Source organism: Nyctibius grandis, chromosome W (genome assembly GCF_013368605.1).
Source record: "Nyctibius grandis isolate bNycGra1 chromosome W, bNycGra1.pri, whole genome shotgun sequence".
Classification (NCBI taxonomy): domain Eukaryota; kingdom Metazoa; phylum Chordata; class Aves; order Nyctibiiformes; family Nyctibiidae; genus Nyctibius; species Nyctibius grandis.
Genome location: NC_090694.1, coordinates 10,906,310 through 10,921,594, shown reverse-complemented (window position 1 = coordinate 10,921,594; position 15,285 = coordinate 10,906,310). Strand labels below are relative to the sequence as shown.

The window sequence follows — 15,285 nt, the reverse complement described above, 5'->3', positions numbered from 1 at the left end:
TCCCCTCTATGGTGATTTTTTTTTTTTCTACTTAAGCCTTTTATGATTATTCATTTTTAGCTTTAATAAACAATCTTCACCCCACATTTATCACATTATTACTACTTCTACTTTTTTTTTTTTTATTAGCGACAGCTCTCAAAACTACTTTGGGATCTTAAAACGAAACCGTACACCATTTTACTGTGGACATTACACCCTCTTACAGATATGGGAGACATGGGAGACCCACCAAAAAGTAAGGCGAAATTTTTACCGTTGTTGGAAAAAATGTGCTGTCTGTTGTAATCGTCTCAGGCAGGTGAACTGCTAAAGAGCTGAACTTCATTTGAACGGTAGAGAAGGTGCCTTTGTTGTCATGCCTGCATGCTTGCTGTGTTTTAACCTCGTAGCCTTGTATGTTAGTAGCCTGGCGTCTTGCTCTCTTTTAAAGTTTGGGGAGCAGGCAGGATTTTAATGGGATCTCCAACCACGGAGCCTTAAATTCTCTTCGTGCTAGACTGCGGTGAGACTGACTATACAGCACCTAGTCCGTCTAGGGGAATTAGGAGTAGACTTGCAAAAGAGAACAAGTGACAACAGTAATGATGCTTGTTCTTGCTAGCAGCCTCGAGTTCCCTCTTCTATGGCAAAGGGCTGAATGGGAAGCGCACCTAGCCATGCGTTCGACGTTTCCAGTCAGTCTCTCTTAAAAAATTAAATCAAACATATAGGTGCTCTCTCCATAAGGAAAGGAATCCAAACAAGCAAACAATAAAATGAAAATAATCCCACGAGGGAGTTCGGAGTTTTGATTCCGCGCAAGGCTTGCGAAATGAGGACCTTCACTCCGAAGACTGTTCACATCTGCATTTTCACATATGTTCCGCCTACTTTCTAAACGATGGCACACTTCAATTACTATTCAAAAGTGTAATACTCAAAAAAATACTTCAAAAGTCTAAAAACACCAAAAAACAACGCTCCCGGACTACGCCCAATAAGGGAACGACACTAAAAGTGTGTTTATATCTGTAGGAGAGTAAACGGGTAGTCAATCATGTGTTTATTTTCATTTCAGAAAAACACCTGATTTCCCTATGTGTTGGTTGCAGCAATCAAATTCACGATCAGTATATTCTGAGGGTTTCTCCGGATTTGAAATGGCATGAAGCGTGTTTGAAGTGTGCAGAGTGTAATCAGTATTTGGACGAGACCTGTACGTGCTTTGTTAGGGATGGCAAAACCTACTGTAAAGGAGATTATACCAGGTATGCCATTTATGTTATTTAATTCTTCGGTGATATTTTTTTAAAACTTTATAAATCTGACAGAGGCAGGAAGAGGAACAATTGTGAGAAAGGGGATAAAAAGGTAATTGATATATTTGTAAGTGATTTCCCCATAGATAGACAGGCGAGGAAAAAAAGTTCGAGTCGTCAAGTTTTTTATTCCACAAATTCAAATACAAATCTCTGTATAAACAAAATCACATTCGGAAACAGCTAGAAACTGTATGGGACCCTCCTGAGTACTTTTGCAATGCACCCTATGATTCTAACAAAGTGGGAAATCGTAGGTAATGGAGAATATTTTCAGTAGTGTAGATATTATGAGCAACACGGAACTCATTGCTTTTAAATGCAACCTGAGAAATGCATCTCTGTTTTTGCAAAGGCATAATGGGATTCATAAGAAAGGCAGTTCAAGTATGTATGCCGTAAAAATAAATACACGGGCAAAAAACCCTATTTAAACTAGGCCTATCAAAAACAAACAAACAAAAAGGCAAAAGAAAAACAAAACTGAAGTTTCGTTCAGAATGAAGGATCGTTTTGTGGGAAGGTTAAAACCTAGACCGAAATGTTTCTTCGCTAAAATAACTGACATTTAATCTTTTTAAATATTAACTCCTTTGGTGATATCTGACTGTCCTTTCTTATCTATACTGATGAATTAGAGCAGATCAAATTGCCCATCATCTGTTCGCGAACAAATTGGTATATTTAGATAATGGAACCGCTTCCTTCCTCACATTAAAATCTGGTAGCTGACAAAATGTGAGAGTTGTCGACCCTGACACTATAGAGAAACGAAAGCAGGAATTTCGAGTGTGTTTATTATTTGTGCTGCTGGGTCATGCTGATCCATTTCAGTGTCATCTATTAGGTTTGCCAAACCAGAACTTTACATGACACTGAGTTATGGACAGTATTTTTTTTTTTAGAAAGTTTTGGGAGCAAGTACCTATCTAGCCACCTAAGATATCTTTTCTAGTTTCTTTGTAATTCTGAATTGAAATAAAGCACTTGAGTCTTCCCCTTTCCAGTGCACAGTTCATAAGCAAATCATTCCTTCAAGCCATGTTGTGAGATTATTCTCAAAGTTTTACTATGGCGAAAACCAGTACGCTTTCGTCCTTTCACTAATTTCAAATGAAAGGAAAACGTTTGGGACTGAGATGTGCTCACTTACCTTCTGCAAGAACTCAGCGGGCGAACTTAAACAAAAAACAATGCAGCTCTTTTAAGTTAATACGCAATACATTTCATTTGCTACAATTTTAAAAGGTGTACATTATGTGCAAGTCGACTTTGAATTAGACCGTGAGCCAATCTATAATTGTCAGACATGTGGGCACCCCCTCCCAATTTTTGTATTTGTTAATGCATACACTTTGCAATCGCGCTGTTCTTTTGCCGTTTAGCTGGGGTTTTTTTGTTTTTTTTTTCTTCTCAAAACATTATAATTCGGAAATATGTAGCTCTGAATATAGGATGAGTACACCTTCATAGACATAGCAGCTAAAGATGTGTGTAAATAAACATCTGTACCCACAGGTATACATCTCTAACGTATGACTATCTCTAATGAAGTGTAGTGGTGAGGAAATGTGTGGGGATGAATATTAGCTCAGTTTTAAGAACAGCTTTTACAGTTCTGTGGATTGTGTGCGTGTATATGTGCATGTATCCGTACATTTGCGGAAATATGTTAATTTTACTTAATACCAAGGAGAGACTGTGCAGTTCTAGACACCCGAGTTGGAGTATTTTCTCATGTTCATCTACTGATGGGTGAACTGTCCCACTCTCCTCCACGGGAGACGAGGAACCCGCCACCCACTCCAGCGTGTAGCCCCAGAAACCCATTATTTGCTGTGTGGGGCTGTCAGCGAGAAGTTGCCCTTTCACTCCTGCTGGAGGGCTTGAGCCCTGGCTCAAGGTGGGAGCGTCAGCAGGAGGGGAAGGGAGGCTGAGGTAGGGGCAGGGTGCAGAGCCAAAGCACACAAAATGCCTTTTAGTAGGGGGTGGAGGAGGGGAGTTACACTACTATATATGTGAGCGTGTATATATATAAGGGGGTGTGTACGTATGCCTATATTGTTGTATAAAATGAACCTGGTGAGAGAGGACAAGGGGAAGAGCCCGGGCCGCTGGCAGAGCCACCCCTGCCGTGTGTCAGAGGCTAAACTGCCGGCAGCCCGGGCACACATTAAGCGGCAGAAGTCCTGATTGGCTTCCTCGCAAAAATAACAGCATTTGGTGAGGCTGGCACGTTTGTGGGGAGTGGATGGCAGCTTCGCCAGCCTCTCCTTTCCCCAGTGTATTCGGGCGGTCCGGTCCAGCTCCAGGCCAGGCTAGATCAGGTCTCTTCGCTGTGCTGAAGGGAGGGAGAGGGCAGGGACGGCCGCTCGCCTGGTGCAGCCCGGGCGCTGGGGCAGGAGGGAGAGGTCGGCATCTCCTCGGGAAGGAGGGGGGTCTTTTTTTGTTTCTCCCCCTGTTTCTCCTTCCACCTCCGCCGCCCCTTCCCTCCCCCCTCTCCTTGCCCACCGGCGTGTGCGGGTCCCCGCCGTCTTTTACGGCGAGGGGATCAGGTCATCGGCAGCAAATGAATCCGGTTTATTCCTTTCTTCTTCTGGCTTCTGTATTTTCAAGGCTTGTTTAACTAGTGGACTGCGTGTGGCGCGTCTACGCGGGGCTGCCCACGAGAGGGAGTGAAAAACCTCTCTCTCTTTCCCCTTCCTTTCTCTCCCCCCGCCCTTTCCTTGCCCTCCCCGCTCCCGTGCTCTTCCTCCTTCTCTCCCTTCTCCTTTCTGGGCTGGGCCCTGCTCAGGTTATACGGCATCAAGTGTGCCAAGTGCAACATCGGCTTCAGCAAGAATGACTTCGTGATGCGCGCCCGCGCCAAGGTGTACCACATCGAGTGTTTCCGCTGCGTGGCCTGCAGCCGCCAGCTCATCCCCGGCGATGAATTCGCGCTGCGGGAGGACGGCCTCTTCTGCCGGGCGGACCACGACGTGGTGGAGCGGGCCAGCCTGGGCGCCGGGGACACCCTCAGCCCCCTGCACCCCCCCCCCGGCCGCTGCAGATGGCAGGTACCGCCCGCACCCGGCGCCGCGGAAGCCCGCGGGGTTTGGCGCCGCCCGGCCCGGAACCTGGCGGGGAGCCCGCATGCCCGCGCCCCCGCGGAAAGGCGGCCCCGAGCGTGCGCGCCAGCGGAGAGGCAGCGGCGGCGCGCCCCACGCTCGGGGCTGCCGCGGGTCCGGCTGCTGGGAGAAGCGTACGCGGTATGCGTGAGGCGGAGACACCTGCGCAGGGGGCTGCGGCAGGCTGCACCCCCCGCCAGCCTGCACACCTCCTGCTCCGACCGGACACCGGGTGCAGGAACCCCCCCTGAGCCCGGGGCAGCCGGGAGCCTAAGTCGGAGACGGACGAGCTGATGCACGGAGTAGGTCTGCGGCAAAGCACAGACCCCTCTGTCTCCGGAGCATGTGGAAATGCTGTTTTAAGGACTGGAGGAAGCGGGATACGAAAAAAGAGACTTCATAACTACAGGCGAGCACTTAGGCCGTAATTTAAAACTGTCAACAAGCTAATCTTCAGTAATCGCCTTTTCAAGTGACTCTGCCTTCTTGAAACGTTTTATGTGATTTGATGAGAATTTCATCTTAAAACTCAGCATTGTAACTTCAGAGTCGCCCCACCTTACAACTTTGCTTACACTTTTAGTTCTCGACGTGTAGATCAGATACTCGGAAACGCTTAGCTTTAGGAAGAGGAACGTCTCTTTGAGGCAAACTAGGCTGGACAAAACAAAGTTGGCCAGCGTTATTACTGTGCAAGTAACTGTAACTCGAAAGGTTATTTACAAACATAGCTATGTTTAAACGGGCTTGTTTCCCGCTTCTGAGATGCTTTCAGGTGACATATATATATATAAAAAAAATCCCGTAGCTGATCATTGCAGAATTTTGGAAAGATTATACGTGCTCCCTATAGCATGTTTGTGCATATCTCCGAAAGGCATATTGTATCTGCAGGTACAACACTGCTAATAATTGAAGCCTTCGTATAGTCTTCATCGAATTTGCTGATTTATTGTTATAATCAGAGAAGTTGGAACCCGACTGTACAAAAGTGAACGCTTTTGAATATTAGCTAGCCAGGGTTTTAGCAAAAAAAAGTTTTTATTTTTCCCTCGACTGGGTCAAATTACATCTAGATAGCTACAGCTACACAATACACAAGAATATTACAATAACGCGAATACTTTTAGCTCTTGATGTGATGTTACCCGTTGTTTTGCATTTCTTGGCGGTTTCCATGAGTTGCTAGGCTTGCTCCCCTTTTAAAGAATTGGTGAAACATTCATATTTTTTAAGTATTCATCAAAAGTTGACATAAATTCACCTAGCACCTCCACTTTCTAAGATAGACCTCTGTCTCCCGAGCTTTGGGATACAGGGCTCTCACAGGATTTTCCTCCATGGTTACGGTGCAGTGGGTTTGGCTTTTTTTGCTTTGATTTGGAAGCCTCAAAATGCCGGGAGCTGTTGCAAGTTGTCACGGCCTCTGGCTAAATTGAACTAGATTCAGTATACAAGAAGCAGGCCCGAATTATGATTAATTTAAGAAATATTATTTTATTACTTTTCGGGCCAAAAATCTGTTTTGGTGATTTGTCACGAAATAAATACATAAACCCCTCCCCCTCCTTTCCTAGCACATGCACACCTTAGCGTACTCGCCCTCCCCTGTCAAGTCTCGTACAAGTTCAAGCTTCTGTCATTAAGGGGTTTGGGGGGGGGGTGATTTGTTTTTGCAAATTAATTATCTGTGGAGTCAGAAATGTCAGTCCTGTCACTCCACCAGTGCATAAAGCAGAGGAGGCTGCAAGAGCTCCAATAGATCTGACTGCTTGAATGGCCTTTGAAAGAGGGTTCATCACCCCCCCCCCCCCTTGCCTCCCCCTGTCCCATCAGCTTAGATTCATAGATTTTGCAGACTCCCTGCTTCCTACTCATGGGGATCCTGTTCCTCCCTTTCCTTTCCCTTACAGCCGAACCTATCTCTGCCAGACAGCCAGCTCTGCGACCCCACGTCCACAAGCAGCCCGAGAAGACCACCCGAGTCCGGACTGTCCTTAATGAAAAGCAGCTTCACACCTTGAGGACCTGCTATGCTGCCAACCCCAGACCTGATGCCCTCATGAAAGAGCAACTGGTAGAAATGACTGGCCTCAGCCCGAGGGTCATCAGGGTTTGGTTTCAAAACAAGCGGTGCAAGGACAAAAAAAGAAGCATTATGATGAAGCAACTTCAGCAGCAGCAACCCAATGACAAAACTGTAAGTGGCTTCACCCTCTGATCGTGCTTCCCAAGGAGAAAAGCCTGGGCTATGTCCAGCCCGTGGGGTCAGTTTGACGTTTTTGATTTTGTGGGAGCTCCCTTAAAACAAACAAAATTATACCACTTAGCTATTATTCACTTGTTCTGCTGTCAGTGCAATTAAAACAGACCGCAGCGAGAAGCCGATACAGGCAGATCAAGTGAACACGTCTTTTTGTGGGGCTAAGAATACGCAGTGGATTAGAGTAACTTCTCTGCAGCATGAATGGCGACCTGCAGAGTTTATGGGATGTAATAAGCCCAGCCTCGTGTAATATTTATATTGCAAATGCAAAGGACTCCTTGAGGGGAAAATGATGCTTTCGCCCTTCCTTTCTCAATGGTTTTACACAGGAGTAAACCCAGAAGTAAAACCCATGAGTAAAAGGGAAATTTGATGTATTTTCTTAGCACTTTATATACTACAATGTGTATGTGTGTGTTTGTCAGTGCACTTATTGTAGAAAAAGACAAATGCAATGCAAAGTTTATGGAATTACCATCGTGTTTACAGGTTATTTAAAATATATATAGTTCATGCATAGAAATATATTGAGTTCTTGTCTGTGGGCATATGCATGTGTGATGTAAACAAGTGGAAAACGCTGGATTCAGCATAGCAAACTGGCTGTCGCCATTTTAAGCTAACTTTTTTTTATGCTGTTGTTGTTAGTCCACTTGAAGAAGAGTCTGTTTTTCTCCTTCTGTATATTGACTGACCTGAGAATGACTATTAATTCATAAGGCTGCCTAGTTAAGTGGAATTTAAGGAGTTTCATTTTACCCTATTGGAATTAAATAAAACACGATGTTATTAACTTGCCTGAACAATCTATTCATCGAGGCTTGGAGTTATTTTGTACACAGTACCTGCACCACAGGGCATACTGGGAGGGCTGAGGTTTCCCTTTTTTTTTTCCTTTTTTTTTTTGAAAGAGTGCGGTACTGACATACCCCAGGTTTGCCGTGCAATGGATATATGATCCAGTTAAGGTCACGCAGAACAAAAATAGCGTGGATGCAAGATAGAAAGGGAACATGATTAACCGTTTCTTGTGCCGATCCATGCATCGGCAGCCAAGATACAGAGTGCTCGTGTTTAAGAAAGCTGGGGGAGGGGATATGCCTTGAGAGAAATATGAGGATTAAAGGGAAAATAAATTTCCGCTGTGATAAATGCAGCAGGTAAAAATAGGCTGACCTAGAGTAGAATAGAGTAAAACATTCACTGCAGATTAACAAAGCAAATACAAGTCACAGCGACTGTATGGATAAGACAGAAAGCAGTTTATTGACTCAGCGCTTATATTACAATGAAGTTAACCGAGCTCATTAACATCTTTTGCTGTGCTGTTCACAGAATATCCAAGGGATGACAGGAACTCCGATGGTGGCTGCTAGTCCGGAGAGACATGACGGTGGTTTACAGGCGAACCCGGTGGAGGTGCAGAGTTACCAGCCGCCCTGGAAAGTACTGAGTGACTTCGCATTGCAGAGGGACATAGATCAACCTGCTTTTCAGCAACTAGTAAGTGTCAGTTACCAGCCCGGAGCAAGTCAGCGCGTAGCCGGGGCAGAGCAATGGGGGATTCCCTAAATGCGCTGGATGCCCTCAGAGAGATGAGCAATTCAGACTAGCCGTGTTTTCCTGAAATTGCAAGGTGGGCACTATGGCACTCTGTAAATGTGGCGAATTGAACTGATTTAATAGGGCTTGGTGCAAAATCTACCTTAGTGCACAGCAGAGTTCTCGCTGAGTTGAGTGGGAGATGGATAAGGCCCGACCCAAGTCTGAGACTAACTCAGCTCGCACACTCCTGAAAACTGAAAGCACCTCTATCCAGAGAACTAAAACATTCTTCACGTGTCATTTAATTGTATGTACATTTATTATAGCAGTTTCTAAAATTCGCCCCCCCCCCCCCCTTGGGGCCAATTTTCCCTTTATACTATAGGGTGTATTTTAAATATATGATTGCAATGTCAGTCTGTGTCCTTGTTTTGCCACACAAAAATGAGTAGCTTAATTAAATTGTCGAAGTCCTTGTTTTACACATGCACCTCTAGATATAACTTTATATATATATACACACAAATATATACATATAGTTTACATTAAATGTTGTGCTTCGTAAAGGGAATTGTTAGTACGTATTCATGTGAAAAATTCAAACAACATAATAAAATGCCTTAAGCCGAAAAAAACCAGACATTTTAGAATAAATTATGTTCTTAACTCACTTCCTTATGCCTACATCATTTGGCAGCTCATATGGGACCATATCAACTGCAATACTTAGGCCCAACAAGGTGAATTAAGGACAGAAGTTCAACCTTAACTCAATTTCCTGGCCTAAGTGTGTTAAAACCAGATCTTTAAAATAATAAGGTATGTTGTGTATGGTTTTCCAGTGATTCAAAATAATACTTAATGATGAAACATTAATATATAGACCCTTTTTTGATCTGTTGGGCATTTTTTTCAACATGAAGCGATGGAAAACGAAGATTTGTAGCCACGTCTAGAAATGTTTTCAGACCTTTTCGGTTTAGTATCACACTCTTTTACAGGATCGCGCTTTTTTTTTTTCCCAGTGGCAGGTTGCAGCGTGCTTCCCTCCCCTGGCACACCGTGCTCACTCGGGAAGCTGTAGCACAGCAGCAGGGCTGTTTGTACCATCTTACCTCTAGAGCAACCACCAGTCTCCTGCTTTAATCAAGCTCTCAAGCAGACACAAGAAAAAGTTATCTATCTCCTTCGGCTGCCTTACTTATTGTGCCTTAACAGAAGTAAGTTTTTGTAAGGAGTAGGTCTAAAAAAAAAAAAGAGGCAGAATGGAAGATGGATAGCCCAAATACACACACGCATATAGATAGATAGATCATTAGACAGATCATTAGACAGATGATAGATATTGATATATATTGGGCATAATGTCTGATACTGAAAATAATTAAAATTAAGAACTGTGGATGGAACAGACAGTTCATCGACCTTTCAAGGCACTTCTCTAATCTGGAAAGGGCCTTAATCACAGGATCAGTCAGCTAAATAGGTGCCAAAGAAATGCTTTTGGATTAGCAAAGCTCCACCCTTCAAATCATGCCTTTTCCCAACGCTGCTCCTAAACTAACGGGAGCCACTGGGCACATTAGAATGGAGAAGCGTGACCTTTTTTATCAAACTGACTCTCGTTAAAAAGAGATATCACCCGCTTCAAATCGCAAATGAAAGAGGATGGCTTGTTTCAAATCCCTTCTGCTCCTGGATGCTCCTTACAGGTTTATATCATGATGTGCACAAAAGGGGAAAAAAGTAACCTTGCAGTTTTGTGTCAAAAAAACACATGCACTCTTAAATAATTGACTAGAACATCCTGTTGGGATTGCCACTCTTGCAAGACAGGGAAGAAGGCCTCATTAATAAGGTTGGTTTTTTATTTGCTTGATTTTTCAGTCTTTTTTTTTTAACCGGCTTTTTTTTGGTGATTTGGCCGAAGGCCTGAAGAAGATTCCTATGAAGTAAATGGGGAAATTAAACAAAGCAACAAGCAGTGACAGCCTCCTGTGGAGATGTATCAGGCCATTCAGCTACATGCCTGTGTATTTATTTTTGTGTTCTTCTTTGCCTTTGCCTGCTACTTTTCTTTGATTATTACAGTTGTAAAAATTTTTTTTTTTTTTTTTTGTCTTTTGGCAGGTTAATTTTTCAGGAGGACCTGGTTCCAGTTCTACTGGAAGCAAAGTAGCATCAATGTCTTCTCAGCTCCCAGATACGCCCAACAGCATGATAGCCAGTCCTATTGAGGCATGAGGAACATTCATTCAGATTTCTGTTGTTGTTTCTGCCCTTACCATCACCCCTGTTGGAGAGAGTGGGAAAGTGATCACGTGGGACTAGAAATTTAGGGGGAAAAAGTATTTAACAACCCTATAATGAACCTAGCAAGGAACCGCTCCATGAAATGAATGGAGTCATGTTTGAAAAGACAAGGTAATATATGGTAGCAACACTGTGAAGACAATCATGGGATCTTACCAGAATAAATACTAAAAAACCCAAACCCGCACTATTCAATCATCAGCGGAGGATCAAAATGACGTTTTTAAAACGTAAAGTATTTGTACTCGTGGATCTCAAAAAAAAAAAGTGAAAAAACCCAATCTTTTCATTTGACTGGACATCTTAGGGAGAAACCAAGGTAGAGGGACTTTCTATCTAGTCCCTCCCAATCCGAATGGTGCTGTTTCTATATTGGTGATTGCCTTTCCTAAAGGAGCTCCAGTAGGTTCTCCATCATCAAGAAAGAGACGATTTAGCCCCGCATTGTTGAAAGATTCATTGCAGGAAAGTGGAGCTGCATTGGTTTGCAATGTTGTTTTTAGTTGACTCTAACAAAGGGTTGTTTCCTGGGTCTCTTCTAGCACATACTGTAGCAGGGTTTTGATTTTGTTTGGTTGAGGCCCATACTCTATGAAGTCTAAAGTGATTAAAAATAGGTTTTTGAATTCTTTAAAAAACAATTTATAAAAGCATTGCAACAAGGTATACCTCTATTTTGCCACAAAGCGTCTTGGGATTGTGTTTGAAATGTCTCCATCCAAGAACCTTCACCTCCCCCAAAGATGTATATAATAATTGGTTAAAAATACTGTTTTTTTCTCTTTCTCTCTCTCAATAAAAAGTTAAAAAGTAAAAGGAAAAAAGAAAAAAATTTTTTTTTTGCTTTTGCATTGCAAGATTATAAAATAATTTATTATTTATTATCAGAAGACTTGCCACTTTTCATGTTATTTGACTCTATTTTTTTGTTTGCTGAAGTAAAAGAAAAAAAAAGGTTGTACCATGGTCTTTGAATTATATGTCTAATTCTATGTGGGCTTTGTTTTTTTTTTCTTAAATATTATGTGAAATAAAAACACCATATGTAGAATTATTATATCTTCAGGACTATTTCACTAAATAAGCATTTGGAATAGAGAAAATAATAATAATAAACAAAGTTCCCTCTTTTAAATATTTACAAGTTAGCAGCTAAAAAACCTGAAATAAAATATTGCATGCAAAGCAGGTCGTTACTGAATAAAAGGAGTGTGATGTTTTATTGCAAGTATTAACGACCAGCTTGTAAATTTCCGTTTCAACAACTATATCAGGGCTAGTTGGATGCCTTAACTTTCAATTGATAACATTAGAAACTCTCTTGTTCTCCCCTCATCCCTTGCCCTTAAAAGTTATATTACTCTAGGCATGATCTGACATAACATTAAGACATATAAAGAACTGGGAGCTCGGGCTTTTTGTGGAGTTATATTATTTTTTTAAAATAATAAAAAGAAAGTGCTGTATACCAAAGCCTCGTTGTTGAGATTGTTGAAATGACTTGTACTTTAAGTAAAAGCTCCTGATAACAGGGATGCTTTTTGCTTAACAAGTCAAGTATGACTATTATTTATCAGTGTCTGCTGTCAAAACGATTGAAAAATGCTGCAGGAGGAATAGGGTTGAGAGAATATTGCTGTGAAATTGCACGAATGGTGTTCCTTATTTTCTGTCGACTTCCCTCTCTTCTCTCCCTCTTTTCTTCATTTTTTTAATTTGCGGGGGAGAGGGTGGTGAAAGCTAGAAATGTGGGCAATTTCTTGGGGAAAAGTAGAAAGAAGAAAAAAAACATAGGAAAGGATTGGTTTTGCTCCAATCCAAGTGTTCCCTAGTGCTCCCGGCCAGCACAAGACAAAGGCTCGCTTTAAAAAAATCCTTAACAACTGGAATATATAGAGATTTTTAGTCTGACAAAGACAAGTTGGTTTGCATGACAGTAACTCCAAACCCTAAGGTTTTCTTAATATAACCTTTTTTTCCTCCCTCCTCACCATCTCAGCCTACCCTGAGCAAGTTCAGCTATAGAGACAAACCAGCAGAAAGAAAATAAAGAAGGTTAAAAGTCTAATTACAAGGATTTCAATCATCCTGATTAGAAACTGGATTCATTTTGTAGGCTCAAGTGTAATACAATTTTGAGTATGTGAGAAGTGAAAAATGACTCGTGTCAGAATAAAGAGGAAAAAGTAGAGACTTCTTGGCAATGTATAAGTAAGTGACCACAAAATACTAAGCCACTGTGATGAGGAGAAACTAACACTTAAGGGTTAATAACAGGACCATCAGGACCATTGTTTAGCTTAAGCTATAAATCTATAGTCTCAGACCCTAGATAGGAACTAACTACTAACCACAGGAAAAACATAAGATAAGACAGAGTAGAATGTATAGGAGGAAGGGACTCGTCAAGGAAATCACATAACTGCTGTCAAAAGAAAGCTGGTCTCAGCAGGTTTTGCAGTTGGGGTAAAAAGTGCACAGCGAGGAAGACATACGGCCTTCATCCCCGAGACCCCGGCCCACGACCACCAGGAGAAACTGCGCGTGCGCAACCAGGAGGAATTAAAGGCGGAGACTATGGAAATGATTTCCCGGGGCTCATTATAATAAAGACCACCTTTTCGGGACAGTCATGAATATGTATAGGCGTCCTTAAAATTATGATGAATATGTAACACTTTACCACATAAATACAAAATGAATTACTGTGAAAGGCGTGCACGATTTTGGTGGGATTACCCCCCGTGCTGCCCAGCGCTGTTTTGCCTTTGCTTTGCAATAAACCAAAATTATAATTGGTGTTTCAGACTGAGGCTCGTTTCTCACAAGTACTTGATAAATATTTAAATAAATATGAAATCTACCTTAAGCTGTGTGATCAATAACTCTTGTGTTTTCATGCAGGATCAGAGGCTTGGTACGACGCTTTGGGGGGGCGGGAGGGAGAAAGGGCGTCATTTCTGCCCGGTGGTCTAACATGTAAGTTGTTTGAGTCGCTCTTACTGACAGAGGGAAAGGGGGAGTTTGGAGACCGAGTCACCGACTCGGAGGGGGTCTTTAATTGGCGCTGAAAACCTCTAAGGTCAGGCCAACACGGGGACCTTTGCATTCACCTTTTACCGCCTGGCAGCTAACGTGTAGGTGGGAAGCACGGTCATTCCGTGAGCAGAGGCTCAGGGTTACGCCGGGGCGGGGATGACTCCTCGGACGAGCAATCTGCGCGCGGGGGCGTTACCGAGACACCCCCCCCCAGGCAGGATCTTCGGGCCGGTGAAGGTCTGTTGTCTCCGAGGGCCATGCAGGAGAGAAAGGCAAATTTTAGCTGCCGCTCCTGTCCCTCCTTGCGAGAGGGAAGGGCCTCCAGCCCTGCGCGGAGCTGCGAGGCGCCCCGCGGGCCCGGCGTGACCTCCCGGCGGGCAGCTTATCTCGGCAGCAGGGGGGTCTTCCGTTTGGGCTGGCAACGGAGCGTCTTTCTCCTCGAAACACACAGGGCAGCATGTCTTCTGAAGGCAGCAGCCGATCTCTGACTCCTCGGTTCTACAGAGGGCTGCGGGCAGGAGCCCCTCTCGGTATGTGCCTGCACCCATACCTACAGCGGGGCTCCTGTCTGCACCCCCACGGAGTGCCTGAGCCCCCCCGCTATCAATTACCTAGTGCTTATAGCTGAGTTAAAAGTTAACCGTGGCTTTTGCAGGTGAGCAAATCTGGAAAACAATAAACAATTGCTAAGTTAAGGCCAAGAACAGGTAAACTGAGTTCTGGAACGTCAAGTCCAGAACAAAGACATAAGATTTCTTAGGCAGGTGGTCAACCTGGCAAAGAAAGCAGGGATTTAAGTATCCTTAGCTGAACTACCTTCATTATAATACTAAAAATCACACCCACAGGTCAAAAAGACCCTTGCCCAGGTGAAAACCCTTCCCCTGAGCATGCGTAGATCATATAGGAATAACTAAGCATTTATGATAATTGTAATCAGATTATATTAACCAATGAAAATTGTTATGCAAATAGAGGGATGATTTCATGTAATTCTTTGTGTATAAAAAGGTGTTGGGATTTGCAGTAGGTGTACTTGATTTGTGGAGGATTCCACTAAGCACCCTATGCAGAATAAATACAATCTCTCTTCTGAGTGTGTGAGATTGGTTCATTGCACGCCGGGCACGAATCCGCTTTTCGGACAACACCCCCGACTTTCGGGGGGGGACTATGGTCGCTTCTGCGGCGGCTGCTCGGGTGTGTCTGGCCTCTCGGGCACAGCACCGCGGGGCGCGTCCCACTGGTCGCTGCCGCCACCTCGCTCCGGCCCGCCCTTCTGCGCAAACCTGCGGCCACTGGGTCACACCGGAGCCTCCCCCATCCCCGAAACTTCAGTTAAACAAACCTCGTCTTATTTTAAAATTATTTCTTTTCGGGGAGGAGGGAGTTCTTTTCTGGCCCTTGGTTCCCTTTTTCATTTCATATATTTGTGGCATATTTCCCCCTCCCCCCAACTTTGAGTATTACCCGCTGTTGGAGCAAATAGAGACAAACTTTCGAGCAGTTCCTCCTAGTGGCTTCAGGAGAATACCCTTCCTGAGCTTGGGCAGCAGGATTTGTGCAAGCGAGAGGAAACAACCTCTTCATGAAATGCGTGTCCGTGTCCTTATGGTGCTCTGTGCAGGTTCCTGCTCTGGTTCCTTTTTCCGATGCGGGCGAGGGCGGCAATTTAACAACCCCAGGTCTGCCGTTTTTCTTCTTGCTGCAGCCT

The 15,285-nt window shown here is 43.7% G+C and overlaps 1 protein-coding gene across 1 annotated transcript; it reads left to right on the top strand.

Annotated features, from left to right (window-relative positions):
- Positions 1-210: 210 nt before the first annotated feature.
- Positions 211-11,417, top strand: LOC137675736 (insulin gene enhancer protein ISL-1-like). The gene is given in 7 exon segments (XM_068421931.1): positions 211-238; positions 1,061-1,250; positions 4,096-4,330; positions 4,333-4,357; positions 6,322-6,608; positions 8,010-8,177; positions 10,350-11,417. Coding segments are annotated over 7 exon segments (1,047 nt in total). The 3' UTR covers positions 10,464-11,417.
- Positions 11,418-15,285: the final 3,868 nt, after the last annotated feature.